The 13218-nt window shown below is 41.2% G+C and overlaps 7 protein-coding genes, 1 non-coding gene and 1 further gene across 8 annotated transcripts in view, besides 1 other annotated feature; 5 read left to right on the forward strand and 4 right to left on the reverse strand.

The window, feature by feature from the left end:
* Positions 1 to 317: 317 nt before the first annotated feature.
* PUS5 (pseudouridine synthase PUS5) lies at positions 318 to 1118 on the forward strand (the record flags this gene model as incomplete). Its single annotated transcript, XM_003646032.1, has 1 exon — positions 318 to 1118. One exon carries the CDS (start codon positions 318 to 320, stop codon positions 1116 to 1118), a length of 801 nt encoding a protein of 266 aa, XP_003646080.1.
* NVJ3 (Nvj3p) lies at positions 1057 to 2346 on the reverse strand (the record flags this gene model as incomplete). Its single annotated transcript, XM_003646033.1, has 1 exon — positions 1057 to 2346. The coding sequence occupies one exon, from the start codon at positions 2344 to 2346 to the stop codon at positions 1057 to 1059; it is 1290 nt and encodes a 429-aa protein (XP_003646081.1).
* A 162-nt stretch (positions 2347 to 2508) lies between these two features.
* On the forward strand, positions 2509 to 3060 carry CSN9 (Csn9p; the record flags this gene model as incomplete). Its single annotated transcript, XM_003646034.1, has 1 exon — positions 2509 to 3060. The coding sequence occupies one exon, from the start codon at positions 2509 to 2511 to the stop codon at positions 3058 to 3060; it is 552 nt and encodes a 183-aa protein (XP_003646082.1).
* A 173-nt stretch (positions 3061 to 3233) lies between these two features.
* Positions 3234 to 3752, reverse strand: Ecym_4190 (CybS family protein; the record flags this gene model as incomplete). Its single annotated transcript, XM_003646035.1, has 1 exon — positions 3234 to 3752. The coding sequence occupies one exon, from the start codon at positions 3750 to 3752 to the stop codon at positions 3234 to 3236; it is 519 nt and encodes a 172-aa protein (XP_003646083.1).
* A 559-nt stretch (positions 3753 to 4311) lies between these two features.
* Positions 4312 to 5700, forward strand: MAS1 (mitochondrial processing peptidase; the record flags this gene model as incomplete). Its single annotated transcript, XM_003646036.1, has 1 exon — positions 4312 to 5700. One exon carries the CDS (start codon positions 4312 to 4314, stop codon positions 5698 to 5700), a length of 1389 nt encoding a protein of 462 aa, XP_003646084.1.
* A 172-nt stretch (positions 5701 to 5872) lies between these two features.
* Positions 5873 to 8091, reverse strand: Ecym_4192 (the record flags this gene model as incomplete).
* Positions 8092 to 8380: 289 nt separating this feature from the next.
* On the forward strand, positions 8381 to 9313 carry RSM24 (mitochondrial 37S ribosomal protein mS35; the record flags this gene model as incomplete). Its single annotated transcript, XM_003646037.1, has 1 exon — positions 8381 to 9313. The coding sequence occupies one exon, from the start codon at positions 8381 to 8383 to the stop codon at positions 9311 to 9313; it is 933 nt and encodes a 310-aa protein (XP_003646085.1).
* A 597-nt stretch (positions 9314 to 9910) lies between these two features.
* HMO1 (Hmo1p) lies at positions 9911 to 10784 on the reverse strand (the record flags this gene model as incomplete). The annotated part of the gene is made up of 2 exons (XM_003646038.1): positions 9911 to 10621; positions 10743 to 10784. 2 exons carry the CDS (start codon positions 10782 to 10784, stop codon positions 9911 to 9913), a joined length of 753 nt encoding a protein of 250 aa, XP_003646086.1.
* Positions 10785 to 12744: 1960 nt separating this feature from the next.
* Ecym_4195 overlaps positions 12745 to 13218 on the forward strand; it is a 1796-nt gene continuing 1322 nt past the window's right edge. The window contains exon 1 of the ribosomal RNA XR_002431947.1: positions 12745 to 13218. This exon is cut by the window's right edge and continues 1322 nt beyond it. This is a non-coding gene — a ribosomal RNA (18S ribosomal RNA).
* Positions 12745 to 13218: part of a repeat region (rDNA repeat) that runs on past the window's edge.

The raw sequence follows: 13218 nt of genomic DNA on the forward strand, positions 1-13218 counted from the left end.
GCTGAGCGAAGCCTAATAAACTTATGTGTACTAACCTAAGTTCTAAGGTTGGCGAATTGTGAAGATCACGCGTTTGTTACTCAGATTTTATGATATCTTTATATACGAATGTTATGAAATATCGTAAATATATATTACATATTATGCTATGAGCACAAGAGAAGAATAATAAGATAAGTTAAAAACACTTTACGTTTCCAATTGATCCTGAATCTGTTCTGCATAAGCAGTTGCTTTATACGGGATCCAGTATTTAGTCGAATAATACTAGCCTTTTAAAACGGTGCAACCGCAATTGATGACTATCTCTCAATTCAATGACCCGATGGAATTTGCCAATTCTATTTCAAAATAAACACTATATTATCGTCAATAAGCCTAATGGAGTTCTTTCCCAATCTCCTGATTTGAGGACATGGTGGTTACATCATAAGTATGAGCCTCCAGTGTTGATGGATCTTTTACGCACACAGTATCCGGATATATGCCAGGCACAGTGGAGGACAGTACACAGACTGGATGCGACCGTGACTGGTGGTATTTTGATATCGTGTACACGCACTGCAGCTTCCAAATTCAGCAAGAATCTTGCCCTGGGAGGGAATAGTGGGTATAAGTTCACCAGAAAATATATTGCATTAGTTACGGGAAGTTCAATTGATTCTTTTCCTGATGAGGGAAGATTGATGATAAACGATATGGTTTCAGATTATAAACGTTTGGGTGATAACTTAGTTCTCTTTCAGCTACACACAGGAAAGAAGCATCAAATTCGCATACAGTTATCGAAGGTATTCCAGCAACCTATAGTCAACGACGTAAAATATGGGGCAGATGCTATTCCCAATCTGGAAGATATCATAGGTCTACATTCGGCGCTTATTAGCACCGAAATTGGACTAACTAGAGAAAATCATTTAATTCCCATCCCTTGCGATAGTAATGCTCGAAAATTATGGAACGGGTATGTGGACGCTAATGGAGAATTTAATGATTTGATTACTGAATCTTTATATGACTTTTCACTTCCAAGTAGACTAGACCGGATATTGAAAATTACGCCAGCTGGGTCAACAAATATTCAGATAGCCTACAAATCAAAAATCGGTTCATTCTGATATCTTTACAAAGTGCTTCCATAAAAATTTCCAAGTCCTGTTTGGTGACAGCCAAGAACTTTGACAGTCTATATTTAGTACAGACGTCCCACATAGAGTTAACACACTTACATCTCAGTTTGATCATCTCTTCCTCTGTAGGTTCTACCTTTTCAGGACCCAGCTTGTTGTCATTGGGGAATAATGTATGTCTTAAGGATTTCAAAGCCTCAAAGCCTCTAGAGCTGGTCAAGACTTTTTGGTTAATAATATTGTTAATAAAATTTACCATCATATGGTTTAAAGGATTGTATGAGTCCACTGTAGACTGACATAGTTTTAATAACGAATACAATACGGGTTTCCTTCTATCTAATAATAGGATATTTTTGATGAATGTAAACAAGTACAGATGAGCGCACGGTATATGTTGGTTTCCATGTAAAGTACTTTGTGATGTCTTGGAAGAAAAAGCCGATGTCAGATACGAAACAAAATGCGATCCCTTCCTCAATAGTAATTCGCTTCTAGTAATCAGCGTTAACGAAGATGCTGGAATTTCCTGTGTTTTGCCATTTTCTTGTAATAACTTGTCACATGTTGATTGGATAATATCGAGTAGTATAACAGGTGCAGCTACCTTATTAGCAACCTTATCAAACAATAGATCACCAACCAAGCCTGATAAGAACGTCTGTTGTAACCGAGATTCATTCCTCAATGGCTCTGTCAACTTCTGCACGATGCATCCGGGATATTGATTCTTGTAGAGATACAATTGTAGGAAGTCAGAGTAGTTCAAGTCTTCATGTACTACCCGCGACATGATTTTGAAATGCCTATCCAAAACAAATGGGATATCACTGCATAGAATTTGCAGCCAGTCCACAGTGCTACTATCAATATGTTTAATAAGCCGATTGCACAACTGAAATAGTATAACAATCAATTCATCATCTGTAGTAGGGATCTTGTCGCCGTACCATGACTTGACGAAATTCTTGAGAAACAGGGAAAACAATGCTTGAACAGATAACTCCCAGTTCGACATTATTTTAATGGTGGGGTGCAGTGCCGCCGGATATATGTCACAACATAGAGCCATCAAATACTCTCTAGAATCCTTAGCGTGCACACATTGGAACGGTTTGTCTTGATTAAGAAGCGGTCGCACAGTCGTAGCAAGAACGGATTTCTTTTGGTACTTCGATACCAGCTTCGAATTGGCATTATATAGGATGTTAGACATTACTGAGCTCTTGTTTAACTATTAAGTTGAATCAAAAGACCTGCTTTGGCTTCCATCCAATTGGTTTTGAAATTCTTCGTGAGCATGTGTCAGTCACCTGTTGTTGTTGATCGTCATCCGCAACCAATCCCGGAGTGATATTTGAAAACAGAACTGGATCGTATGTACATTTGTTCACCGCCAAGGAATCAACTGCCGTCTAGCAGTGCAGCATATATGATCACACAGGAGGTAGTCCAGGCATTCGAAGATTCTGAGAGGGTTCATTTCAAGCCTCTGTGGTTGGCCAGTAAAAATTATGAGGAACAAATTCTTCTAGAGTTGTTCTGTTTCGGTGACTACAAGGATAAGACCGAAGAGATGCAGCTCCCCTTGTGGACTAACCGCATGGAACAGAAGTTGCAAATTCTAACATTGCTAGGATTGTGTGAACGCCAACGAGAGCTAGGCTATGACGACTTGATGAATAATTGCGGCATAGAGCATGATGGAGACCTCGAACAACGTCTAATTGATCTTCACAAGCTGGTGCAGTTGGAGATTGACTCAGTAAGTCGTCGTATTACAGTGAAACAATGTCTGGATTCGAGAGACGTATATAACAACGAACGCCCGCTGCAACTGTTGCATCAAGCTAAACGATCTAAGCAGGAAGTACTAAAGCAGCTGAAGCGTTGGAAATATAAACTCCAGCGCGACCTAATATGTGAATAAAATTCCCGCTAACATGCATAGTATTATGCATATATATATATATGCAACATACATAATAAATAATAATCCTGTCAGAATATATATAAATAAGATACATACCAGATATCAGTCCCGCCCTCTCCTTAACGGCGATGCATGCATATACCACGCACCTGCCACCACCGCCTAACTAGTTAGTTCTTCTTCTCTTCCCTGGCATCCCCGCTTTTGGCCTTCCACAGCGACTTGGTAAGCCCAACAAGACCGTAATCCTCTGACACCATCTTATAGATTCCCACCCCCGAAATAACAGAACCAAGGCCCAACAAATAAACCGCATAATTGTGAAACTTCCCGTACACACGCTCAGGGATATAATCAATAATGCAAGATTGGAACCCCACAAAGCAATGTGCAAGCATCACAGCCCCAAGCAGCGAATCAAACATCACAGACACATTTCCACCAGACACCAACGGAATCCCAACCAATGGAATTGTTGCAACTGCAACCGCTCTTTCAAGATTCCAATGGTAAGACCCATGCAACTTTGTTGGAGAAGGAGGAATATACGCCTCATTGACATCTCCCTTTACACCTCCGGGTGCCTGTGGTAAAGAAGGAAGGAAAGGAATAGTCAAACTCCTCAACGCACTCTGCTGAAACCCCCTTTTGGCACCAATTCTAACCACTGAGCTAAACGTCCTCATCATCATCGCTATACTATGCTATATTATTATATTACACAACCAAAAGACAATCTCCCCAAAATTCGAGAATTAAACTATACCTCTCTTCTTATGTCCCGTAGCTTGCAAACGACTCCGATTTACCTGCGTTGTGATTAGCAATATATATATATATATGCACATATAACTTTATGATCATTTGTACTTTATAGTGTGAAATGAGTAAGCGGCTTTCTCGGAGCCGAGCCCCGCCCCCAAAATACAGGCTTCTTCGTGAAGTTCATGACCTCAATGGCTCCCTGGCCCCGCCTGGCCGCCCGCTGGCTTCCTGCCTGGCCTCGAGTTTCACGTTTGAGGTTCGGCGTATCGGGGCAAGCCGGGATCGGCGGCGGACGGGGACGAACGGACGTTTGTCCGGGTAATGTTTTCATTTATTTTTTGGTCCGGGTAATTGTGTTTGGTCCGGGTAATGGTGATGACGATGCTGCTGACATATATATATTATATATAAAAGAAAATGGATGGATGATGTATAGAGACGCCCCCACGGTCATCTGGCGACGGAAAGATTAAAGAGAAAAACATGTTTTTGAATCGAGTCAGGCTTGCGGTGCGTAGGCTTTCAACTGCAGCTGCGGGTGGTACAGTTCCTAGGACTCAGATTTCGCAGTTGTCAAATGGTATCACGGTTGCATCGGAGGTGTTGCCTAACACATCGACGGCGACAGTTGGGATTTTTGTCGATGCAGGGTCCAGGGCGGAGAACAGTCGAAATAACGGAACGGCTCACTTTTTGGAGCATTTGGCGTTTAAGGGTACGACGAATCGGTCGCAGGTTGGGATTGAATTGGAGATTGAGAACATTGGGTCTCATTTGAACGCTTACACGTCTAGGGAGAATACGGTTTACTATGCAAAATCTCTGAAGGAGGATATTCCGAAGGCGATGGATATTCTGAGTGATATTCTGACGAGGTCTACTTTGAATCCCAAGGCTATTGAACGGGAACGAGACGTTATAATTAGGGAATCAGAGGAAGTCGACAAGATGTACGATGAGGTTGTGTTTGACCACTTGCATGCGATTACTTACAAGGATCAGGCGTTGGGAAGGACGATTCTGGGTCCTATTGAGAATATCAAGTCTATCCAACGCAAAGATCTTGCGGAGTATATTTCGACGAATTACACAGGGGACCGCATGGCGTTGGTTGGTGCCGGGTCCGTAGATCATGACAAGCTTGTTGAGTATGGTGAGCGGTATTTCGGGCATATCAGGAAATCCGCAGTTCCAGTGCCCTTAGGTTCTCCTCGGGGCCCACTTCCGGTGTTTTATGGGAACGAGTTGGCCATCAACGATGCGAACCTGCCCACAACCCATATTGCGTTGGCTGTGGAAGGCGTATCGTGGTCCGCTCCGGACTATTTCACCGCCCTATGCACACAAGCAATTGTAGGCAACTGGGACAGATCTCTGGGCACAGGTACGAACTCACCATCGTCTTTGGCTGTTGCTGCATCTGAAAATGGTTCTCTGGTTAATTCTTATATGTCGTTCTCAACATCTTATGCCGATTCGGGACTGTGGGGGATGTATATTGTGGCAGACTCTAAGGAACACAATATAAAGTTAATAATAGACCAAATATTGAAGGAATGGCTGCGTATTAAGTCCGGTCATATCACTGATAGTGAGGTGGAGAGAGCTAAGGCACAGCTGACCGCATCTTTGCTGTTATCTCTAGACGGTTCTACAGCGATTGTGGAGGATATTGGCAGACAAATTGTCACCACTGGTAAGCGTCTGTCGCCTGAGGAGGTTTTCGAAAAGGTGGATAAAATTACCAAGGATGACATTGTAATGTGGGCCAACTATAGATTAAAGGATAAGCCTATTTCAATAGTGTCTCTGGGTAACACTAAAACGGTGCCAGATTTGGCTTACATCCAGGCTGCGTTAAACAAAAGGTAGTTTGCAACGGTACAAAAATGCAAATACAAAAATAGAAATTCAACAGTGAAAAGTTAACAAATAGAAGCCCTAATTTCCAGTTATCCATTGGATACTATATATACCTGTTTTGTCTTCTTTGCTGTACTCTGTATATAGTTACACAATATCCGTACTCAGCTCTCTGCAATTCTCACTTTTGGAGACTGTCAGTACCCAAGTCCTCTTCATCTTTGCTGTTTCCATTACCACCGAAAACATCGGCGTCCTCCTCCTCTTCATCTTGATCCAAGTCTCTAAAGACACTTTCTTTAGGTATGCGTTTCATTTTTTCGGGTTTATCAAATAATGGTCCTATATTTGAGATCCAGCGTTGCCTCTTGTCGAGCAACGATTTTAAGCTCGAGTTAGCTGCCTGCTGGTGTGCAGCTTGTATTGCAGCTTGGGATGTAGATGTAGGATTCGATGTAATATTGGTTGTCGAATGCTTCTTTTTTTGTTCTTGGGAACCCTGATTCGCTTAATATAAGCCTGGTCTACTTGCTTGTCCAAATCATCCAATATTGAAACATATTCCTGCCAGGCTAACTGCTTCTCAAGTAAAGGAACCAGAATGGCCTTACGTTGCTCATTGCGCTTCGTAACTTGCCTTAAAGCACTTTGTAACTCGCGTAGTTCTGCGCTGATTTCATCATCTTCCTTCCCATTTAACCAATCCGGGTCATCTGTGCCATTTTCATCCTTTGGTAGGCTCATATAAATACCAACATACTTTAGTTCTCTTTTCAATCTTTCTTCGAAGGAGGTATAATCCAAGTTCACGTTAGAAGCCTTCCACCCTTGTTGCTGTGGTAATGATGATGCACTTTGGGTTGGCAGCTTTATATCGTCAAAAAGGTTATTATTGCTGATGCTGTTGGAATTGGCATTGTTATTACTATTAGTGGTGCCATCCGGTAAAGGGGTTGCATTGTTGTTTGTCTCACTTTTTATTTCTTGCGTGTTCGAGTTAACGTCATCTTCCGGTACAATTCCACTCGTGGGATTACCATTTTCTATATGTTCGTCTTTCGTAGCTGACCGGGATTCATTACCATCATCTTTCAAAATTGCAGAGAGTAACCTTGATACTAAAGGGCCACAAGATACGCTCTCGTTGTCTAAAATATCGTCATTAATTTCGTTTGCAGATTTCTTTGGCAAAATGCTGCTGGGATCACTAACTGGGGGTGGCGATAAATTTGCAACATTTTGATTATTATCCTCCTTTAGCCATGTGTCTGTATAAAGATGGCCCAACTTTGGAATAACATACGGCGTCACTTCTGGATCATACTTTTTTTGCACCTGTAAAGACTGCGGGATGATGTACTTTGTCTGTAAGAATTTTATATCATCATCACTGAATTCTCTGAAAAAGTTATCCACAGATGATAAGAAAGTATTATATTGAATTTGATTAGTTGGCTTCGGTCTAGAAAAATCCATGTCTGGTAGTTCACCAGGTAATAAATCTTTCAAATCAGTAGCTGGATAACTGGCCACAGCATATTTTTTCCTCAAATATTCATCGCCAGTACTTTCGAGTCCCTGGTCAGTGAACAATCCCAGCTGAATAGCGGCAGCGGGTAATGTCTGGGAAACAACAAACTCAGATTTAGGGTTTTTAACGTTAGGATCATTCTCTATTCGGTCAGTGTCGATTTTAGTTCTTTTATTGATGTTGGCTGGCGAATTAGAGCCCGAGAGAGATTGTTCTTGTCCATCTTCGTCTTCAGTCAACTTAGATGATCTCTTCCTTACAGTTTGTCTTTTCTGCGGTACCCCACTCCCACTGTCATTACTATAATCATTTTGGCCCTCCTTCATACCAACTTTCTTCCTCAAACTTTCTCTATTTGAAGGATTACTATAATCTGCACCATTAGAACAAAATTTGTCCCTTCCTTTAGAAGCGAAGTCCTTGTATGCAGCATTACCAAATGGGCTACTACTAGACACACCGCCAAGTTCATATGTATCCTTATTCTTGCTCGATATATCCTTAACGTCCGCAGACCCATGTTTACCTCTACTTAAACCGCCATCTTTGCTCTTATCATCCTCAAATTCTTTCTTCTTCCGTATGTTATCTCTCGTTTCACGTATGATATCAACAACTTCCTGATCACTCTTGGCAATCTGAACCAGAGATTGATCCAGCTTCTCCAATTGCTCCTTAAGTGTCAACAGCACCAATTTATCCGGTACCGACCGCACATATTTCCCATTTAACATTCCAATGTCCTTCTCAAATGTTAGATCCAATGTCTTTAAGATACTATAGAGCAACTTTGAAGGGGCTGGAGGAGTCACTTCTTCAAGTTGTGACTGATCCCTTATACCTTTACCTCTTCTCGTATTCCTAGACATCGTTGAAATGCCTCTCTGAATGCTGCCTAGGAGCTGTTCTTTACTCTCTCCCCACCTTTCTTCACTATATTATTATCTACACTCACCGATTTTAACGTTGGTATTGAACATTAGGCACTTTTTAGCTTCCAGAGTAGTTCCGGGTAACCTCTATATTTTTCAAAGTTGATTCCTAAAACTGAAAAAAACTTTTGCAGAGTTTAAAGAGCTGTTCCTCTCGTTTTAAACAAGATATTAAACGAGCATCGAAGATCTGGAAGACGTAGGAGGACCCTAGCAGATCTGTGTAATGAGGCCTTCTTTTGTTCATCAATTCAAGGCATCTTTGAGATGTTTTATTAAGGACGGTGGCGTTGTTGCCGGCAGTAAGGCGAAAGCCTCCAATAAGGCAAAAGTCTCCAGTACAGAGTTGTACAAATATCCTAGCCAGTGGCATGGGTTGAGCCCTGAAAAGCTATTACAATTACATTTTGAACGTCAGGCAATCCTTGGGGGTCTTTACAAACCATCAGAAGAAGAATATCGGGCGTTATTACCTTCTGCAGGGGAGTTGGGTATTTCTGAGAATGAATTTAAAAAATATTACTACGCACCAGCAAGTCAAATGGAGAAGGAGCTGGGCATTGGGGATGGGAGAAGCACTGCTGATGCTGAGCCTTATGGATTTGATGATTTGCCCTCCCAGGCGCAAGTTTTAGTTTCTCAGCACCGTGAACAACGTTTCTACAACAGGCTTGCAGCATATGAGTTGCCATTGTTGGTTAAGCACCGTCAGGAATATAACAGACCTTGCCCCAAAACGCATCCGGTGACGTATCGCTACACTACCTACATTGGAGAGAAGCATGCAAACTCTCGGAAAGTCGTATTATCTGTCAAAACCGCCAATTTGGGACTATCGGAAAAGGAATTACACAAACTGCGTCTGTTGGCCAGGACGCGCTATGACCACATAACTGACGTATTGAAAATGTCTAGCGAACGTTATGAAGAGCCCGCACAGAATGCCAAATATCTGAGTACGACACTGAAGAAGTTGATTATTGAAGCAAAGAATACCACTGATGATCTCAGCGACATCCCACTTGACACAAGGCATACAACTGCTAAAAACATGCGTAAGAAGACACGTAATCATAAGTTCCCTGAGGAGTGGAAACGCCCCGAAGATGCTCCTAAAAAGACTGTTAACTTGATCGAGATGGTTGCAGACCAATTGTGAGACTAGAAATGGCCTGTGTAAGATATCAAGATGTAGTAGTGCATTATAACAAAAACCATGTAAATAGATAATTCAGGAAATTAAGCAAGATTATTTATGTTGCCGGTAAACCTTATAGAACTCTTATTACTAGCGTTACTTTGCAGTTTTTGACTTTTGAAATCCATATTTCACTTCAAGCTTCTAATTTTTTTGAAGGATACGTGGATCATTTTTGGAAAAATGGTGAGAATAACCATCCCACGTAAATCTTCAAACCTAGTTGTATCTAAAAAGGACAGGAGCTATCTGTCTTCCCTACACCAGAAATTGAAGTATTTATTATTATAGTACAAAGAAGACATATAATTGCACAACCTCAAGTCCAGGCTGGTTTACATTATCTAATACATAGTCAAAGCTTTCTTAGCCCCTTTAGTTTTAACAGAAACGCCTAAGTTAGATATAATACGTTGATCTATTGGTGGATCTTTAGCGGATAAGAAAACAGACACAGTTGATAACAAAAAAAAACAAATACTTAGTAAAAGCATAAAAATAGTTCACATCAAACCAGGATGTACGTCCAGTAATGAAATAGACGGTTGTAGAAGAACCTCAGGCGTCGTTACCACTACTTCTGCTCTTTTCCTTCTTTTTGTCCTTCTTCTTCTTCTTCTTCTTCTTGTCAGAAGAAGAGCCATCTTCATCGTATGCTCTCTTCTCGTTCAATGAATCAAATGCATCCACACCGGTCTGCAAGTAATCTGGAATGGGGACAGGAGCTGAGATTGGGCCGTCGTAAACGGGAATGATTCCGTTTTTCTTGGCTTCCAAGTACTTCTGCTTTTCCCTCTGATAGTTTCCTAGTTCAGTAGTGTAGGCCTGCTTCCACTTATCCTTCTCAGAATCACTTAGCTCCTTCCATTTTTTGGAAATCTCCTGAGTGATTTCAGTAGAAGACAAGGGCGGTAATCCTGCTCTCTGTCTCTCTTCGCGTAAAGCTTGACGCACGTACGCAGAGTAAGCAAAGAAAACAGTTAATGGCTTCTTTGGAGCGTTGGGATCACGTTCCTGCTTCTTCTTTGGTGGCGGTTTTACAGGCGAGGAGGGTAATACCTCCTTCTCGTCATCCAAAGGATTCGTCAGCTCATTGCTAACGCTGTGTAATTGATTTGTTGCCGATGTCAACCTCTGTAAAGCCTCTGTTAGCATTGTGAAAGCCTCTATCTTTTCCTCCTCATCCTCCCCAATTACATGATAAAAGTCCACAATACATGAAGCTGTCTGATTAGCTGCCTTAGACAACTCAAATAACGACGATACTAACTGTTTTCTTTATTGTTAGTCATTCACCTCTTAAACTTATCAAAAATAACAACAACAAACTATCATCCTAGATATTGTTGTCGCTACTTCACTAGTCCATCCAAAAATTCTTAATACTTACTGAGTCCTTAGCAGTTCTTAACTTGATCGATGGCTCTGACATCTCTATATCGTAATACGTGTAAAGTGCTTCCTGAATTCGTGCTGTCACTCGGTCTACGATAGCTAGCCTAGCCTTGTGCACTGTGGTGCGATTGTTGGTTTAAAGGAAAAGTTTGCGCTGGTTCCCACCAGGGCTCCCCCATGAGCCGAAGGAGCCCAGGCTGATTTGTTGAAGATTTCAGCCTAGCCAAAAAACCTCACAGCGCTTTCTTCCCGCATCGTCCGGCTAAATATGGATAGAAAGTCAGGGTAACAATACGTATTCAATGATATGAACGAAGTGGTTCGGCGGTTAAAGCTTTCCCTGCCAAAGGCAGAAAAACTTTTTGTTTTTCGTAGGTACCGGTTGTGCAGAGGTAGCTTCAGGCTACCGTCGTAGGATACTTACAAAATGGGTTGGCCTATATTTTGTTGGACATTTTTTTTACGCAGTTGTGTAGTAAAATACAATAGTCTCCAACATGCGTAAAAAGCGGTGTCCATTCTTAAAACGTAGGCCGAGCTTGATTTTCGGTGGAAAAGTGTGCACTGTAATTATTGATGAATGAGTAGTATGATTAACAGATGCTGTAGGTATATTTGATATTGTTATAAATAAATTTATAAAAAGAGTTTTAATAAATATAGATATAATTTAAATATAAGATAACATTACCATTATGTAATTTAAGATTATTAAAATTAAAATCATTTCGGACTAGGTAAAAATACTTATTATTATGATAATGATATACTACCTTATTCTATTACAGATAAAATTCATTTAATAAATATTATTATTCCTTATTTTAATAAATATCCCTTATTAACTTATACAAGACATGATTATTTAAAAATACAACTAATTATTCTTATAAAACGTCGACTGTGCTTGTTTATGGTACTGTTTTGAATAAATCTTGCAGTCATCTGATAAAAGCTAGGCCATACAGCACTATTAGATGTGTGGATGTTTTTTGTATTATTCTCGATTCTATTCAATAATATTATATGATTAATATATATATTATATATAAAATATAATTCTAACTATAATAAACCAATTAATTAAGCTACTTGACTGTAGTGAAGGTGGACTACAGACAGATGCACAAGTGCGCGTGTGGCGGGCCGCGCGCGCCCTTTTGGCGGGCAAAGATTTTTTTTTCGGACCAGGTTTTTTCTTTATTTCCCAAAGACTTGCGAAGAAGCGCATTAAACCGCAAGTTTTTATGGCAAGATTCCGACTGGAGATTAATTTTTATGCATACAAGATGGGTTAAATTTTAGTTAAAAATGTGAGTGGGTCTGTAGAGAATACAAAGGCGGGTCAGAACAAAGACGTGGGAGGTACTTCATGCGAAAGCAGTTGAAGACAAACAGAAAGAAGTCTGGAGACAGAAGTCGAGTAAGTTTGTATAGTTCGTAAGAACTCAATGGCCTCGTCGAGCGGTGGAGAGAGTCGCTGAGGGATCGTCAGATGTACTCAGTCTCTATACAGCGCAAGACATGGGTGATGACGGGTTTGTCGTATGCAAAGTCTCTGGGGTTTCCCCTCTGGCAGCGCATGAGACGCCTGTCTAGCCTGAACAGTCTCATCCTGGACATCTAGCGATTCCATGGGTGAGCAGCGGAGGATTTGGTGGATTACTAGCCAATGGCAATCCAAACCAAAAAATCTGATTCGGGGGAATGCCTCATTGAATAGCCGGTGCTTCGGTACTGTGATTTTCTGAGTGTAACCTCCTCTTTGGTTGCTGATATTAAACCTGTTCTGTGAAACACCGGGACAGTGTTTAGTGGGAAGCAACTAGAGGAACTCAAAGAGTGCTATGGCATGGGGAGCGACCGCGACGAGAGTGTAATAACTCGAGCCGGGGCTCGCTCGACACAGAAGCTCGCTTTCTGTATCTCTATCAGCTCTATCAGCGAAGGACTCTGGGTGTGCTCCGGCACGCCTAGGGTTGTTCTTTTAAGATAGTTATCTGGTTGATCCTGCCAGTAGTCATATGCTTGTCTCAAAGATTAAGCCATGCATGTCTAAGTATAAGCAATTTATACAGTGAAACTGCGAATGGCTCATTAAATCAGTTATCGTTTATTTGATAGTTCCTTTACTACATGGATATCTGTGGTAATTCTAGAGCTAATACATGCTTAAAATCTCGACCTTCTGGAAGAGATGTATTTATTAGATAAAAAATCAATGTCTTCGGACTCTTTGATGATTCATAATAACTTTTCGAATCGCATGGCCTTGCGCTGGCGATGGTTCATTCAAATTTCTGCCCTATCAACTTTCGATGGTAGGATAGTGGCCTACCATGGTTTCAACGGGTAACGGGGAATAAGGGTTCGATTCCGGAGAGGGAGCCTGAGAAACGGCTACCACATCCAAGGAAGGCAGCAGGCGCGCAAATTACCCAATCCTAATTCAGGGAGGTAGTGACAATAAA

This window comes from Eremothecium cymbalariae, chromosome 4 (genome assembly GCF_000235365.1).
Source record: "Eremothecium cymbalariae DBVPG#7215 chromosome 4, complete sequence".
NCBI lineage: Eukaryota > Fungi > Ascomycota > Saccharomycetes > Saccharomycetales > Saccharomycetaceae > Eremothecium > Eremothecium cymbalariae.